The 14,199-nt window shown below is 34.1% G+C and overlaps 1 protein-coding gene across 1 annotated transcript; it reads left to right on the top strand.

Moving 5' to 3' along the window:
* Positions 1 to 5,643: 5,643 nt before the first annotated feature.
* On the top strand, positions 5,644 to 12,507 carry LOC104220265 (uncharacterized). The gene is made up of 6 exons (XM_009771098.2): positions 5,644 to 5,828; positions 5,917 to 6,059; positions 7,310 to 7,662; positions 10,521 to 10,617; positions 10,700 to 10,987; positions 11,133 to 12,507. The coding sequence occupies exons 1-6, from the start codon at positions 5,693 to 5,695 to the stop codon at positions 12,105 to 12,107; spliced, it is 1,992 nt and encodes a 663-aa protein (XP_009769400.1). The 5' UTR covers positions 5,644 to 5,692; the 3' UTR covers positions 12,108 to 12,507.
* The last annotated feature ends 1,692 nt before the right edge of the window (positions 12,508 to 14,199 follow it).

Here is a 14,199-nt window from a genome sequence, read left to right as displayed (position 1 = left end):
GGTGAGCTAATTTCATAACTGGGTAATCGGTTTCCAAATTAATTTGGATTTCTTTTACTTTTAATCCATGCCATAAACTATTTATATTTGTTACACGAAAAAATGTATAGAATTTATATAATTTTTGTAATAACATACATACATATATATATATATATATCAGCGACGAAGTTACATTCACTTAACGGTGGTCAAAAAATTGCATGGTATATATAGGTAAAATATGAGTTCAATGCTAAAAATTTTAAAAGCTGAACCTATCCTGGATTTGCCTCTACTCACGCCATGAAAATATCCATATACCTTATATAAAAGTTTCGAATAAATTACTAATGTAAAACTTTGTTCACACGACCAACAAATAGCTACTTACACTTCATTATTTTATGGTAGCAGTAGAAAAAAGTAGAAGAATATGAGAAAAAAGGCAATTACCGGTTTCTTGTACTTTACTTCTTTCATATATATATAAGAAAAATAAGAGATTTTCTAAACTTCATATTGACTGAAGAAAGGAAAAGAGAAAATGACACTTCTATATAAAACATAGTACTACTAGTTTTTTACTGTGGATTATCAATTCATGAAGAAAAAAAAAAAAACCTTCGATAATACATTAAAGTAGTTAACCAAAAACTTATTATAAGAAAATCATTTTTCCTAATTCATTTAAAAAAAGGAAAATCTTAGATATAAATGAGTGTACATTCTGAATATCAACCTTTCAAATGTATGCAATTGTTATTTACGAATTACGAAATTTTCTAACCTATCGTTACTCACGAATAGTTCATTTGTGTTTTTCACGAAAAAACTGCAAATTTATACTCAGTTCCAAATTCAGACTAATTATAATGGTAACATATTAGAATGTGTTAATCTCTTTTAAATGTAAATTTCACAATTTTGAACTTGTTATTGTCTCTTCAGTCATGAGAGCTGCATTTTAGAGAGTCTAATGTTGACTTACAATTTCCTAAAAAGAACTAAAGAATAGTACAGTCAAACATATTTATAACAGTGTCCCTATATAAAAGTCATTCACTATAAAAGTCAAGTTTTTCTCGAAATTGATTATTATGTTATGTTATAGTATATGTCCTTTATAACAACATTTCACTATTGTTGCCAAAAATTATCAGAACAAACGAGACTGTTATAGAAATGTTTGATTATACAACTTTGCCTTTGGAAACGGCAGTCCAGTGCATAAAATATCTTGTATTTATACAGGGTACATGGAAGGGTCGCATCCCAAGGGCTGTGATATAGATAGTCTATTCTAATACAAGTATCAATGAATGTTTTCACTGCTCGAACCCATGATCAGTAATTCAAACGGAAACAATTTTACTGATACTCCTAGACTCTCATTCCCTATTTTGGCTTTGGACCCCACAATAAATCCTAGGATTCGAATAAGTAGTTGGCGTACTTGTGTTTATTTTCTTTGATATATGGGCCATATGGTAGAAAAGGAAGATAACCAAAGAATGATTCTTGTCCTAAAAGGGAGTTAGCAATTGGCTATGGTTCGTTGAGAATTTAGCCCCACATGCTTTAATCAAATTCAAGGGGAACTTTCCATACTTAGTTGTAACTAATCTCCTAATTAAGATATGACATATTATGATGTGACATATTAGCTAATCAAAATTGCTGTGATTATGTTTTACTTGAGTTCAGGGTCTATCGGAAATAATCTTTTTACTTTTACAAAGTAGGAGCAAGGTCTGCGATTTGCATACATACTATCCTCTTCAAAATTGTTGGGATTATGTTTTCCTTGAGTTCAGGGTTTATCGGAAATAACCTTTTTACCTTCACAAAATAGAAGTAAGGTCTGCGATTTGCATACACACTATCCTCTTCATACCCGATTTGTCGAATTATACTGGGTATATATATTGTTGTTATATATTGGCCTTTGTGCATAGCTAGAAGTCAATGGTCGATGTTAAGAATTAAAAATTATTGAGTTTAATTTTATTTACTCACAATATAATAAGTCATTTATATAATCATGTAATAAAAAAAACTAATAGTTAGTACTCCCTCATGTCCACAATAAGTGACCAATTTGTTTGTTTATTTTGGTCCAAAATAAGTGTCAATTTATATAATCAAGAAAAAAATTAATTTATTTTTCCAAAATTACCCTTATGTACGTATCCCTAAAAAGTATTCTTACTCTTCATATTAAATATTTAATTAAGAGTAGTTTAGTCATACTAGGTATTTTTGTATAGAATTTAGTTTTTTCTTAATGGGCGTGCCAAAAGTAAGTTGATCACTTATTGTGGACCGGAGGGAGTAACAGCTAAATGTCTACCTTGATTAGCTTGTAACTTAATTAGAAAAAGAGTGGCTAATTAACATGTTTTGAGTTTGTCAAATTACAATGGACGTGTAAAAGCTTTTTATTGCACCATTAATTAACATGATCCGTTTTTTCACATATCTATTTATTGAGATTTGAGAAATGATTAAGTTCGACTATCATGAGGTGATGATTTGGACTTCTAACAGTTACGTTTTAGGTAAAACGACTCAACAAATCATTAAATGTCAATTAATTAAAGTATTTGAGTGCGTAGATAAAAGAAAAGTTTTAAGGAAAAATTACTAATTACACACTATTTAATTTTATTTTCAATTTTATTTTTGCAATAGCCTATTCGCTAACTATGATATTAAGAACTACCATAATCATAATTCATGCATGGAAGTCATATAGCCTTATAGGTTTAGAATATAAGGAAGAGAATGAAAACAAATTAAAAAGAAAGGGTGAGTGATAAATAAAGAAAAAGGAAAAAAAACTTGGTGGGCGTTTGGATATAAGAGTTGTAAAATTTCAAAAAAAAGTAATATTTTTTTCAAGTGAATGGTATTTGAAAATTAAAATTGTGTTTGGACATGAATATAATTTTGGATTGTTTTTGAATTTTTGTGCGTGATCTGAGTGAAAAAAATTTGAAAAATAGTTTTTTGAAGTTTTTTCAAAATTCATCTTTAAGTGAAATTTGAAATTTATGTCCAAACACGATTTGAAAAAAAAAAGGAAATTTTTTCGAGAAAAAGTGTTTTTTTTATATGTCCAAACGTGCTCTTAAATTTCCTTTGTGTGACAAGTGTTACAAAGTGAATATCGTACGTTATTTTTAGTCTTATTTAAAACTTTAATTTTAGCTCTTCCCTCTTTGATACCTTAGCATTATTTTGTTCCATTACATCATACCCTTATTGCATGATTAGTATAGTACTGTCTGTGTAAAGTTATTTCTTGTGACATATAGATTACGAGTTCGAGTCGTGGAATCAACCACTGACGTTTGTATCAAGATATAATGGGATGCGACCATTTTTCAAATCATGCGTGAATGCGTGATATTTCGTACACTGGAACGCCTTTTTTAGGTATGCTTCTTGCTGCTAGAATAATTTTTTTAAAGTATGGGTGTAACAAAGAAAAACTATAGAAACATGTCCTCAAATTTTCATTTCTTTTTCAATGATCAAATGCAAATATGAGGTAGTTAAGAGATTCAGTGATATTTCTAAGAGAAAAGAGTACTGGTGAAATGAGATGAACTTTGCGCGTAATTACTACTAGAAAAAAACTTTTTTCCGACTATCATTTCCGATTACAAAATGTCAGTCGTAAATTTTCGACTACAGTAGTAGTCGGAATATTCATATTTATATTTTTTCTTTTAGAAATTTGCCGATTATGTTTTCGGCTACTATTATCGTAAAGTTTCGCGGAAAATTCCGTGCATATAATTTTTCGACTATTGTAGTCGGAATATAACACAGGAAAGTGAAATCACTTTTGACCACATGGTCCTGACATTTTCCGACTACAACAATCGAAAATTTTAGAATTAAATAATATACATTTTTCGATTATTCTAAATCAGTCGGAAAGTAATCGAAATAGGTACTTTTCCGACTATTTTGATAGACGAAAAATAGCGAATTTCTAATAGTGAAATTGCTTGGTATAATCCAACTTTCTACATCGATCATTTGCTTTATTTCGATTATATTTCATAGATTTGTCACTTCCCCTAGCTAGTTCCCTATATACTTTCTATTTTTTTACACATAAAATTCGTTAAAAGACAAACAAATTGAAATAAAAGATTTCCGACTGTTTTCTGGTCGTTTGGCAAATAAAATTGTGCGAGTCGAAAAGTTTCGACCACAGTAAACAGTAAGTATTTTTGACCTACTTTGTGATAGTGTTTTGTATAGTACTAATAATGGTATTTGTTCCATCACACTTTTTTGTTTTATTTTTATTTTTATTTTTAATTTTTATTATTACCATAATTATTGTCCTTCCACTTATTTATTGTCGCTTATGGTGCTGATATTATTTGTCCGGTTTCTGTTTTTACGACCGATCTTGTGTCTTTGAGCCGAGGGTCTCCTGGAAACAGCCTCTCTACCTTCCGGAGCAGGGGTAAGGTCTGCGTACACTCTACCCTCCCCAGACCCATCAATGAGACTATTACTGGTTGTTGTTATTGTTGTTTTTTCCGACTACTCCTAAATAATGGTCGGAATGTAGTCAAAAACTGATTTTTTTTGATTATTTTCCGGCTATTTCCCCAGAAAATTAACTAAACGAACGAAAATTGGAAGCATGATTTCCTCTTTTGAATTATCTTCCATCTCCATTCAACTCCTCTCTTCTCTTCAAAAAAAGCTAAGTGACCTACATGTGGTTGATAGATCAGACAATCAAAAAGGCAAAAAGCATTACCTGTGAAAATGTGAATCATTGTCACTGTGGAAGAGAACAAAAACTGTCGTGCAATGGAAGGAATGTTTGTCATGTCATTATATTCCTTCATTCCTTTTGTCGGCAGACATGGCAGTGACTGTGTATGAAAGTTATGAAATCACATGTATATCATATGCAACTCTAGATACAAGGGACCCCACTTATATTCTCTATACTTTTTTGTATTTCCTAGTTAGTGTTCGGTATCCGTATTAAGATTCGATTAAATTTGAACATGCGTCGGAAAGTCTCGCATTAAGACTTAAAGTACTTTAATAAAGACGACTCTATAGTCTATACCCAGATCTCATATCCTAAACCTCTGAGATTAATGATGAAGGAATATACTTACCATTTAATTAGTTATATGTCTTCATCCCCTCCTTCTTCACGATGATAGTGAACAAAGGCGGATCCAAGATTTAATGTATATGGGTTCGTGCAACGACCTCGGATCCAGGATAGGAGATGCTGCATAAGTATAGTCGTAGAAACCAGTCACCCTATCTCCTGCGTTGTTTCTGATAACCCCACCTAGATGCTGCGTAATAGCCGATAATGTATATATTTTTTTGTATATTAACGCAATCAATGTATATTTTTTGTATATTTGGTTAGTGTTGCAAATATTTTTGGCCGAGCAGACAAATGTGTGACTTCCTTAATTTATTAAAGCAAAGAGTTACGCACTGGTACTTGGATTGGATTCAACAAGCAGGCGAGCAGCCCAACAGCTCACTAGTACTTGGGTTTGGGCCCAAAGATAAGCCCAAACCTATTTACCCGAGCTAGGCCCAAATTAGATTATCCAGTCAGCAAACCCTCCTCAATTCTGACTTTTCATTTCTTCATTCTCAAAACAGTCGTAGAAGGAGAAGATCTCGAATCGCTTCACAAATGGCTCCGAAGCCCAAAGAAAAACCAAAGGCATCAGCTGCTACCGCAGCTATATCCATTGAAGATCTCTTCACTTCGCTCAATCGCCACATCCAACGATCCGAATATGAACAAGCCGTCAAAGTTTCTGATCAAAGTCAGTTCAATTCGAATTTCCATCCAAAATTGCATTTAATGAATTTTTTAATGAAATTTATTGTTTTTTTAATGATTTTTATTTGAAGTTATTGCTGCTGCGCCTGGAGATGAGGACGCGATACGATGTAAAGTGGTGGCGTTAGTGAAAGGAGATTGTATAGAAGAAGCATTGGTTGCTATTAAAGAGTTTAGCAAAAAGGCTTCTTCTGTTGATCTTAGCTTCTTTAAGGTAATGTATGTTGTGAACTGATAGCCCTTATGTATAAATTAAAGGTAATTGGCACTTGGGCATTTTGTGCGTGTGTGTGGGGGGAGAGGGCGGGGTTTGGGGAAGGGGAGGGAGCTTTAGGTTTTGCTTTGATTTTGGAATTGGAAAATGGGAGCTTAGGTGTGCTTGGTATGATGGAATTTTCTACTGAAGACTGTAAATGTAGAGAGTTTTTTTTTTACCCTGTTACTGAATTTTAATGTTTTGATAGCGAGTTTAGTTGCCATTTTTACCATATTACGAATTTCAGTAATACTTATCAAGAGATTTACTTTTAATTACCTGATGAGTGACTTGATTGTGCAAATATTTTTGGATACTACTAGTGCATAGAACTTAAACTCTCATGTTAAAGGGGAAAACTGACCTCTCTCTTATGGGCGGAAGTCATTTTACTTTACAACAATTTCTAACTCCCATACCACTTGCCCAGTTGCCCTAGCCATTTATACAAAATTATAAATCTTGATCGCTCCAAAAATTTCATCATGAGCACTATTCTATTTGCAAATATTATTATCAATCTTTAAGAAAAGAATAGAGGAGAAAGAGCGGAAGATACAAAGTATGTTGTTAGGCAAATTAGAACACTCTTATGATAAATCAATTTCCTAGCATTTTAGCGCCAATGATCTTTTCTTCTGGTAGTCTTGTATTGAAGGGAAGCCTTAGAGCAACGGTAAAGCTATCTCCGTATGACGTGATCACGACTTTGAGCCGTGAAATCAGCCATTGATTGACACTTGTGTTACGCTATGCCTACATCGTACCTTCTTGGGGTGGGCCCTTCCTTGGACCCTATGTGAACCGGGAATGTTTTGTGCACCAGGCTGCCCTCTTTCTATAGTCTTGTATCGAATGCCTGAATGATACGATTACAACCGAAACATCCTTATGGATTCCTCCCAAGGGCAATCCAACTTTCTTAGGAAGTTGATTGACTTCTAGTAATAGGAAATATGAGAGCAGTCATCAGTCCTGATCTGATCTTCTCTACTAGGATATTAACCATTTCATAAGCTTATTTTCAGTGCCAAATTAGCTTGGATCATACCAGATCCCCTTTTGAAGTTTTGTTGCAAAATCTTTTACATATATATGCTTTATTTTTACTGCATATCTCCTCTACTTGATGAAAAGAAAAATAAGTTCGTTTCTCTTCAATTTTGGATTTTGTTTCTCTTATTAACATTTTCCATTTTCCTTGTAAGGCATATTGCTTATACCGACAAAATAAACTGGATGAGGCTTTAGAGTCTTTGAAGGGGCATGAAGGAAGTGATGAATCAATGCTGTTGGAATCTCAGATTTTATATCGTTTAGGAAAGATGGGTGCCTCTGTAGATATTTATCAAAAGCTCCAGAAGTCCAAGATAGACTCCTTGGAGATAAATCTTGTTGCTGGTCTAGTTTCTGCTGGAAGGGCTTCCGAAGTGCAGGGAACCTTGGATTCACTGAGAGTTAAAGCAACTAGCAGTTTCGAATTGGCTTACAACGCTGCCTGCTCTTTAATTGAAAGGGAGAAGTACAAAGATGCAGAACAACTGTTATTGTCAGCACGAAGGTAAGTTTGCCCCTACTAAGCTTTTAATAGCTTATAAATGCACCATGGAAGAATTAGATTCAGTTAGGCCCTGAAATGCTTTATTTGCAAGACTTTTATCCATCTTGTTAACACTTGATGATGCACAATCTATGACTAGTAAAAAAGCACCAGAAACTTCCTCACTTGGGAAGTATTTGGAGGGTTTTAGTTGGTAGCAAGATGTACTTTAGCTATTGATATATTTTTGTCGCTATGAACTTCTCTAGAATCTCAAGTATCTTTGTATTTTCTTATTTGGGTTAAACTTTTGTTGGTTTGTTAACCTCTTAGAAATGATAGACTCACAATTCAGAACTAGTATAATAGAATACACATGCTGACAATAATAGAATACACATGCCGTTACAGTCAAAGTGCTTGTACCTTGGGAGTTAAAATGTCTATAAAGCTTCTATATCTTCTTATTTTGTCTACTGTACTTTTTATTAGTAATCAAAGAAGTACTCTACCTCTTCCAATTTCCAGGATCATGCAAATGATGCTTTCATATCAGGAACCTTTTCTTCTGTTCGGAACCAAAATATTGTAAATTTTGACTGACGACCAATTACCCCGTTAATATATAGCGCATGTAATATATGCGCTATACTCAGTATTTGCAGCCATAATAATTGATTGCTATGCACACTCCTCCCAATCTTCTAGTGTGTTCTTTATTTCAAGAAAATTACATAAAATGTGGTTTATGAGTTATTTTTTCAGTATAATTAACAATTTAACTTGGAAATTAGCCCCTGTAACTCTGTGAATTTTTGTATGTTCATGTATTTGTCATATATTCATGTATTTGTGAATTTTTGACTTATTTTACTCTTTGACAGAATCTGTATTAGGAATTAGTATAAATATTTAAGTGTAAATTGATTGAGGTAGGTACGTAGTTTTCAATGCCATAGTCTACTTTATCTTCTAGGGAACATACTTGTCAATAGTATAAAAAGTTAGGGTAATACTAAGTTTTTTTAGGAAGAAGGTCATCATTTGTTCTTTGGGAAAGTCATCATTTTTAATTGCCCAATACAAAAAAGTTTCCAAGTCACTCAATTCGACTATTACTGCATTAGAGATCAAACACAAAATGATAGTTCTAATGTTCAACCAAAAACAACTCTTAAGTTTAGCCTCAATACAAGTATATCATGAAGGGGGGGGGGGGTTGTATATACATAACTCATATAATTGATGCGCTATGCAGTCAATTATTATGTCTGCAAATACCGAGTATAGCGCATCGAACATGCGCTATATCTTAACGAGGTAACTGTACGTTAAGGTACAACGTCTGTTTTAGATGCTTTATACATAATATGGTCAACACTTTTTTCCACCTATTTTTGTCTCTTGAGTCAAAATTTACAATATTTTAGTGTCGAATTCCCTTTTCTTTTGGTTCAAATTTTTACTTGCCTTTTCTTTCAAGTTATGTCTTTTTTTTAGGGGATGAGGTAGCATAAAATAGGGGAATTACCATATCAGGTTGTAAATTGTAAGTTGTGTTTTGTAGGATGATTTTCTATCTATATCTTGTATACAATTGTAATGTGGTTTATTATTTGTCGCCAGAGATCTCAGGCAACTTGAATATTTGTGAGATGTGACAAGGGACAAATTGGAGTCCAGAACTAAAATATTGTAATTTTTGTCTCAAGAGACAAAAATAGGTGGAAAAGTGTTGAGGACCATATTATGTATGACGCATCTAAAACATGTGCTATGCCTTAATGGCCAGTTACCCCGTTAAGATATAGCACATGTTTTAGATGCGCTATACTCGGTATTTGCAGCCATAATAATTGACTGCATAGCGCATCAATTATATGCGCTATGTATACCCCTCCCCCTTCTTCATGATATACTTGTATCGGTGCTAAACTTAAGGGTTGTTTTTGGTTGAACATTGGAACTATCATTTTGTGTTTGATATCTAATGCAGTAATAGTCGAATTGAGTGACTTGAAAACCTTTTTGTATTGGGCAATTAGAAATGATGACTTTCCCAAAGAACAAATGATGACATTCTTTCTAAAATGTAAAGTATTAGCCTAACTTTTTATACTATCGACAAGTATGTTCCCTAGAAGATAAAGTAGACTCTGATATTGAAAACTACATACCTATCTCAATCAATTTACCCTTAAATATTTGTACTAATTCCTAATACAGATTTTGCCAGAGAGCAAAATAATTCACAAATACATGAATATATCACAAATACATGAATATACAAAAATTCACAGAGTTACATGGGCTAATTTCCAAGTTAAATTGTTAATTATACTGAAAAGATAACTCATAGACCACGTTTTATGTGATTTTCTTGTAATAAAGAACATACCAGATGATTGGGAGGAGTATGCATAGCGCATATAATTGATGCTCTATGCAGTCAATTATTATGGCTGCAAATACCGAGTATAGCGCATATATTACATGCGCTATATCTTAACGGGATAACTGGCCGTTAAGGTATGTGTTACACATAATATGGTCCTCAACATTTTTTTCCAACTATTTTTGTCTCTTGAGTCAAAATTTACAATATTTTGGTTCCGGGCCCGACAAACTGCATTCTGCTCTATTCAGTTGGAATAGTCGTAGAATGAAATTTTGTCTTCCTTCGTCTATTTAAGGTTTACTTCAATTGTTGGGACCTATTTTTTGGAAGAAGTTGTTGGTTATGTACTTTTAGAGGTCTCAAATCAAATGTCGAAAAACATTGCACTTCTTTGCCAGTCTCTGTGAAACTTAATTTCTGCATGAATGAAATGAAAATATAACTAAAGATGAATATCTTATTTTGGACATTGAAATTACAGAATTGGTCAGGAAACACTAATGGAAGAGAATTTTGCTGATGATGATGTTGAAATTGAATTGGCACCTATAGCTGTTCAAATTGCATATGTACAACAGGTAATTATTTAACATGAGTTTGGCTAGTCTTCTTTTCCTTCGATAAGTTGCAATTATGCAAATTTCTTTTTTTCTCCTCCAGATTCTAGGGAACACCCAAGAGGCTGTTGCAGCTTATACTGATCTTGTCAAAAGAAATTTGGCTGACGATTCTTCACTTGCGGTGGCAGTAAATAATCTCATTGCTTTAAAGGGTCCTAAAGACGTCTCTGATGGCCTAAGGAAACTTGATAAGTTAATTGAGAAAAGTGATGGACCAGAGAAGTTGCAGCTTGCTCGGGGACTGGACTTGAAGCTCTCGCAGAAGCAAAGGGAAGCAATATACACCAATAGGGTGCTGCTTCTTCTTCATTCTAATAAGATGGATCAGGTATATTCTGAGATGTTGCATCTGTTCATGATAGTTCTCCTTTTATCATTTGATGCATTAATAAACAAGGAGTAGACACCCAGCTGCTACTGTTTATCCTCACATTCTTTTTTAGATGTTTATTTTTGTCATTTGATCGTTACAGGCTAGAGAACTCGTTGGTGCTCTACCTGGGATATTCCCTGGTAGCTTGATGCCTGTACTCCTTCAAGCTGCTGTACATGTGAGAGAGAACAAGGCTGCTAAAGCTGAAGAAATACTTGGACAGTATGCAGATAGGTTTCCTGACAAGTCCAATATTATCCTACTTGCAAGGGCTCAGGTAGCTGCAGCTGCTGGCCACCCCCAGATTGCAGCCGATTCCTTGGCAAAAATACCCGACATTCAACACAAACCTGCAACTGTTGCCACCCTTGTTTCTCTCAAGGAACGAGCGGGAGATATCGATGGTGCCGATGCTGTGTTTGATTCCGCAATCAGGTGGTGGTCAAATGCCATGACTGAAGACAATAAGCTCAATATCATCATGCAGGAGGCTGCTGCTTTCAAGCTCAGGCATGGAAGGAAGGAGGAGGCAGCACGGCTGTACGAGGAGCTAGTAAAAAGCCATGGAAGTCTTGAAGCTTTAGTTGGATTGATCCAGACTGCTGCCCATGGAGATATTGAGAAAGCAGAAGCTTACGAAAAGAAGCTAAAACCACTACCTGGTTTGAAAGCGATAGATGTGGACAGTTTGGAGAAAACTTCTGGTGCCAAGCATGCCGAGAAAGGTCCAACTGCTGCTGCCACTGAAATATATGAAGCAAAGAACAAGGATAAGGCGAAGAAAAAGAGGAAGAGAAAGCCAAAATATCCAAAGGGCTTTGACCCGGCCAATCCAGGACCTCCACCTGATCCAGAAAGGTGGCTTCCCAAGAGGGAGAGGTCTAGTTACAGACCAAAGAGAAAGGACAAGAGAGCAGCTCAGGTTAGAGGTTCTCAGGGTGCAGTGGCTAAAGAGGCAGCGAGCAGTAGTGATACGAAGTCAAACCAGCCAGCTAATCCAAAAGGAGCCTCTCAGAATGCAGGCACTGAGCAACCAAAGGCTTCATCCAAATCAAGGAAGAAATCGAGGAAGTAATCCGACAGATAACCAATGGTTTTTGTTATGTTTCCGTGGATTCTTTTTCCCTGATTCTTTTAGCATTTCTGTTGTACAACATAAGTTAGTCTCGGCCTTAAAAATTTTACATGGAAGAGTTTAAGGTGTCCATTTATCTATTCTTAGCTTTTTGTGCTTTTTCATGCTTAAGGTTGTAGGGGAGGCTGGGAGGCATTGATGTTTGCACTTAAATTTACTTTAATCAAATTAGGAAAGGCCTCAGTTACTGGTTTCTGTTAGGTCTGAACTATTAGCATTGTGGCTGCAAGGTCCATTTTATCTTTGAACACTAGACCTTTTTTTTTGCCTTTGATATTTTAGGTATTTGACAGACTTCATTGGTTGTAGTTGTCTACACAATATAAGGATTTACTATAAATTTACATATCTACTAATATAATCTGTGAGTCTTATGAACTTACTGATATGGTACCTATGCTAAGTTCAACTGTATCATAGGTGCTGCAAGGTCGGTGGTCGTCTTCACTTCTTTGTTTAATATCAATTCAAAACTGGATTTTAGATGCTTTTAATTTTTTCTCCAAGTGATTGCATACTGTGATGCTCCCTACTTGTTTTACTTATCATCAATACTGATATTATTCTTATTGAGTTCTTTCTCAATGCATTCAAGCTTATTCTTGTTGAGCTCTTTAGAGTTTTTAGCCAAAATTATCTTGAGGGTAAGTTTAACTCTGTCGTTTAAATAGCTCTGAGCAACATTTGTCCTTTAAGTTTATAAAATATGAGCACATTAAGTAACAGAAAACACCCACTTCTGTTAGAAAACTAACAGACATTGAGAAAAAAACCTACTTCTTTCACCCTCACTATTAGTGGATTTCCTCCTTCCTTCAACTACCCTTTAAACAATATTGAATTCCATAAGTTTCTTTAACAACATACAGAGTTGGCCGAAATAGTCCGTTGTGATATCCATTTTTATAGCCTATAGCTCTAAAGTATAACTCTCGGCATCCATCATTCGATCGTAAATTACGACTTTTTTATATTTCATAATGCATAAAAATCTAGCTCACTCAAAAAGATCATTTTGAGTTCAACATAAGGTCACTAAAATAAGATCATTTTTTATTATATATCGTGTAAAATATTATATTACTAAATAATTGGGATACACGTGCTAAGAAACTAGTCTCATTCATAGCAATCAACAAGGATTATGATGGAGTGATAAATACTTGTTCACAGTGGCGGACCACTCATCGGCAAAGGGAGTTAATTGACACTCCTTCGTCGGAAAATTATACCGCATAGACTGGTTAAATATATATATATATATATATATATATATATATATATATATATATATATTTATGTATATACTATGTGTTGACTCCCCTTTATTTCTTCATATGTTTACTTATTTATATTTTGACTCTTCATACTTAACAAGTGAATTCCAGATGAGTTTAAGTGTGGAGTGACCTTTATTAGAGAGATTTTACTCGGGCTTATCTAGAGCCCATTTGGATTGGCTTAAAAAAATGAGTTTTCAGCAGAAATAATTTTTAAGCTGAAAAATAATAAGGGGATTGCCTAATTCGTTGCTTTTGATTTATTTTAAACAACTTTTATTTAAATACCTTTTAACTTTGCCAAATATTGGAAAAAGCTAAAAATAACTTAAAAGCTGATTTGACCGGTTTAAAACCAATCCAAACTCCTAAGCTAGCGTTTGGCTATAGATTTCCAAATTTGTTTTGAAAAATCTGATTTGGGTGAAGTTCGGTTTGAAGATGAAAATGTGTTTGGACATACATTTTCAAAACATATTTCCCAAATTTATTTTGGAAAAACATGTATATAATTATTAGGACCCGCTTGGCCATGAGTTTTACCAAAATAAATTTGGAATTTATTTGGCAAACTCATGTTTGGCCATAAATTTTGCCCACATTTTGGCAAAATCCCAAATCTTGAACCCCAAATCCCAAAATCACCCCAATTGCTGATTTTGGGCCAAAATCTCAAAACTTGGGAATTATATACATATTTTTCCAAAATAAAGTTGGGAAATATGTTTTGAAAACGCATGATCAAACACATT

Source organism: Nicotiana sylvestris, chromosome 11 (assembly GCF_000393655.2).
Source record: "Nicotiana sylvestris chromosome 11, ASM39365v2, whole genome shotgun sequence".
NCBI lineage: Eukaryota > Viridiplantae > Streptophyta > Magnoliopsida > Solanales > Solanaceae > Nicotiana > Nicotiana sylvestris.
The sequence above is the reverse complement of the archived record's forward strand: the minus strand, read 5'-3'. Positions and strand labels throughout refer to the sequence as shown.

Bases quoted from the DNA above. Each gene is read 5' to 3' on its own strand.
- LOC104220265 (XM_009771098.2), top strand. From the start codon at position 5,693: ATGGCTCCGAAGCCCAAAGAAAAACCAAAGGCATCAGCTGCTACCGCA. The intron at 6,060-7,309 runs GTAATGTATGTT...TTTCCTTGTAAG, and splicing joins TTGATCTTAGCTTCTTTAAG to GCATATTGCTTATACCGACA. The intron at 10,618-10,699 runs GTAATTATTTAA...TTTCTCCTCCAG, and splicing joins AAATTGCATATGTACAACAG to ATTCTAGGGAACACCCAAGA.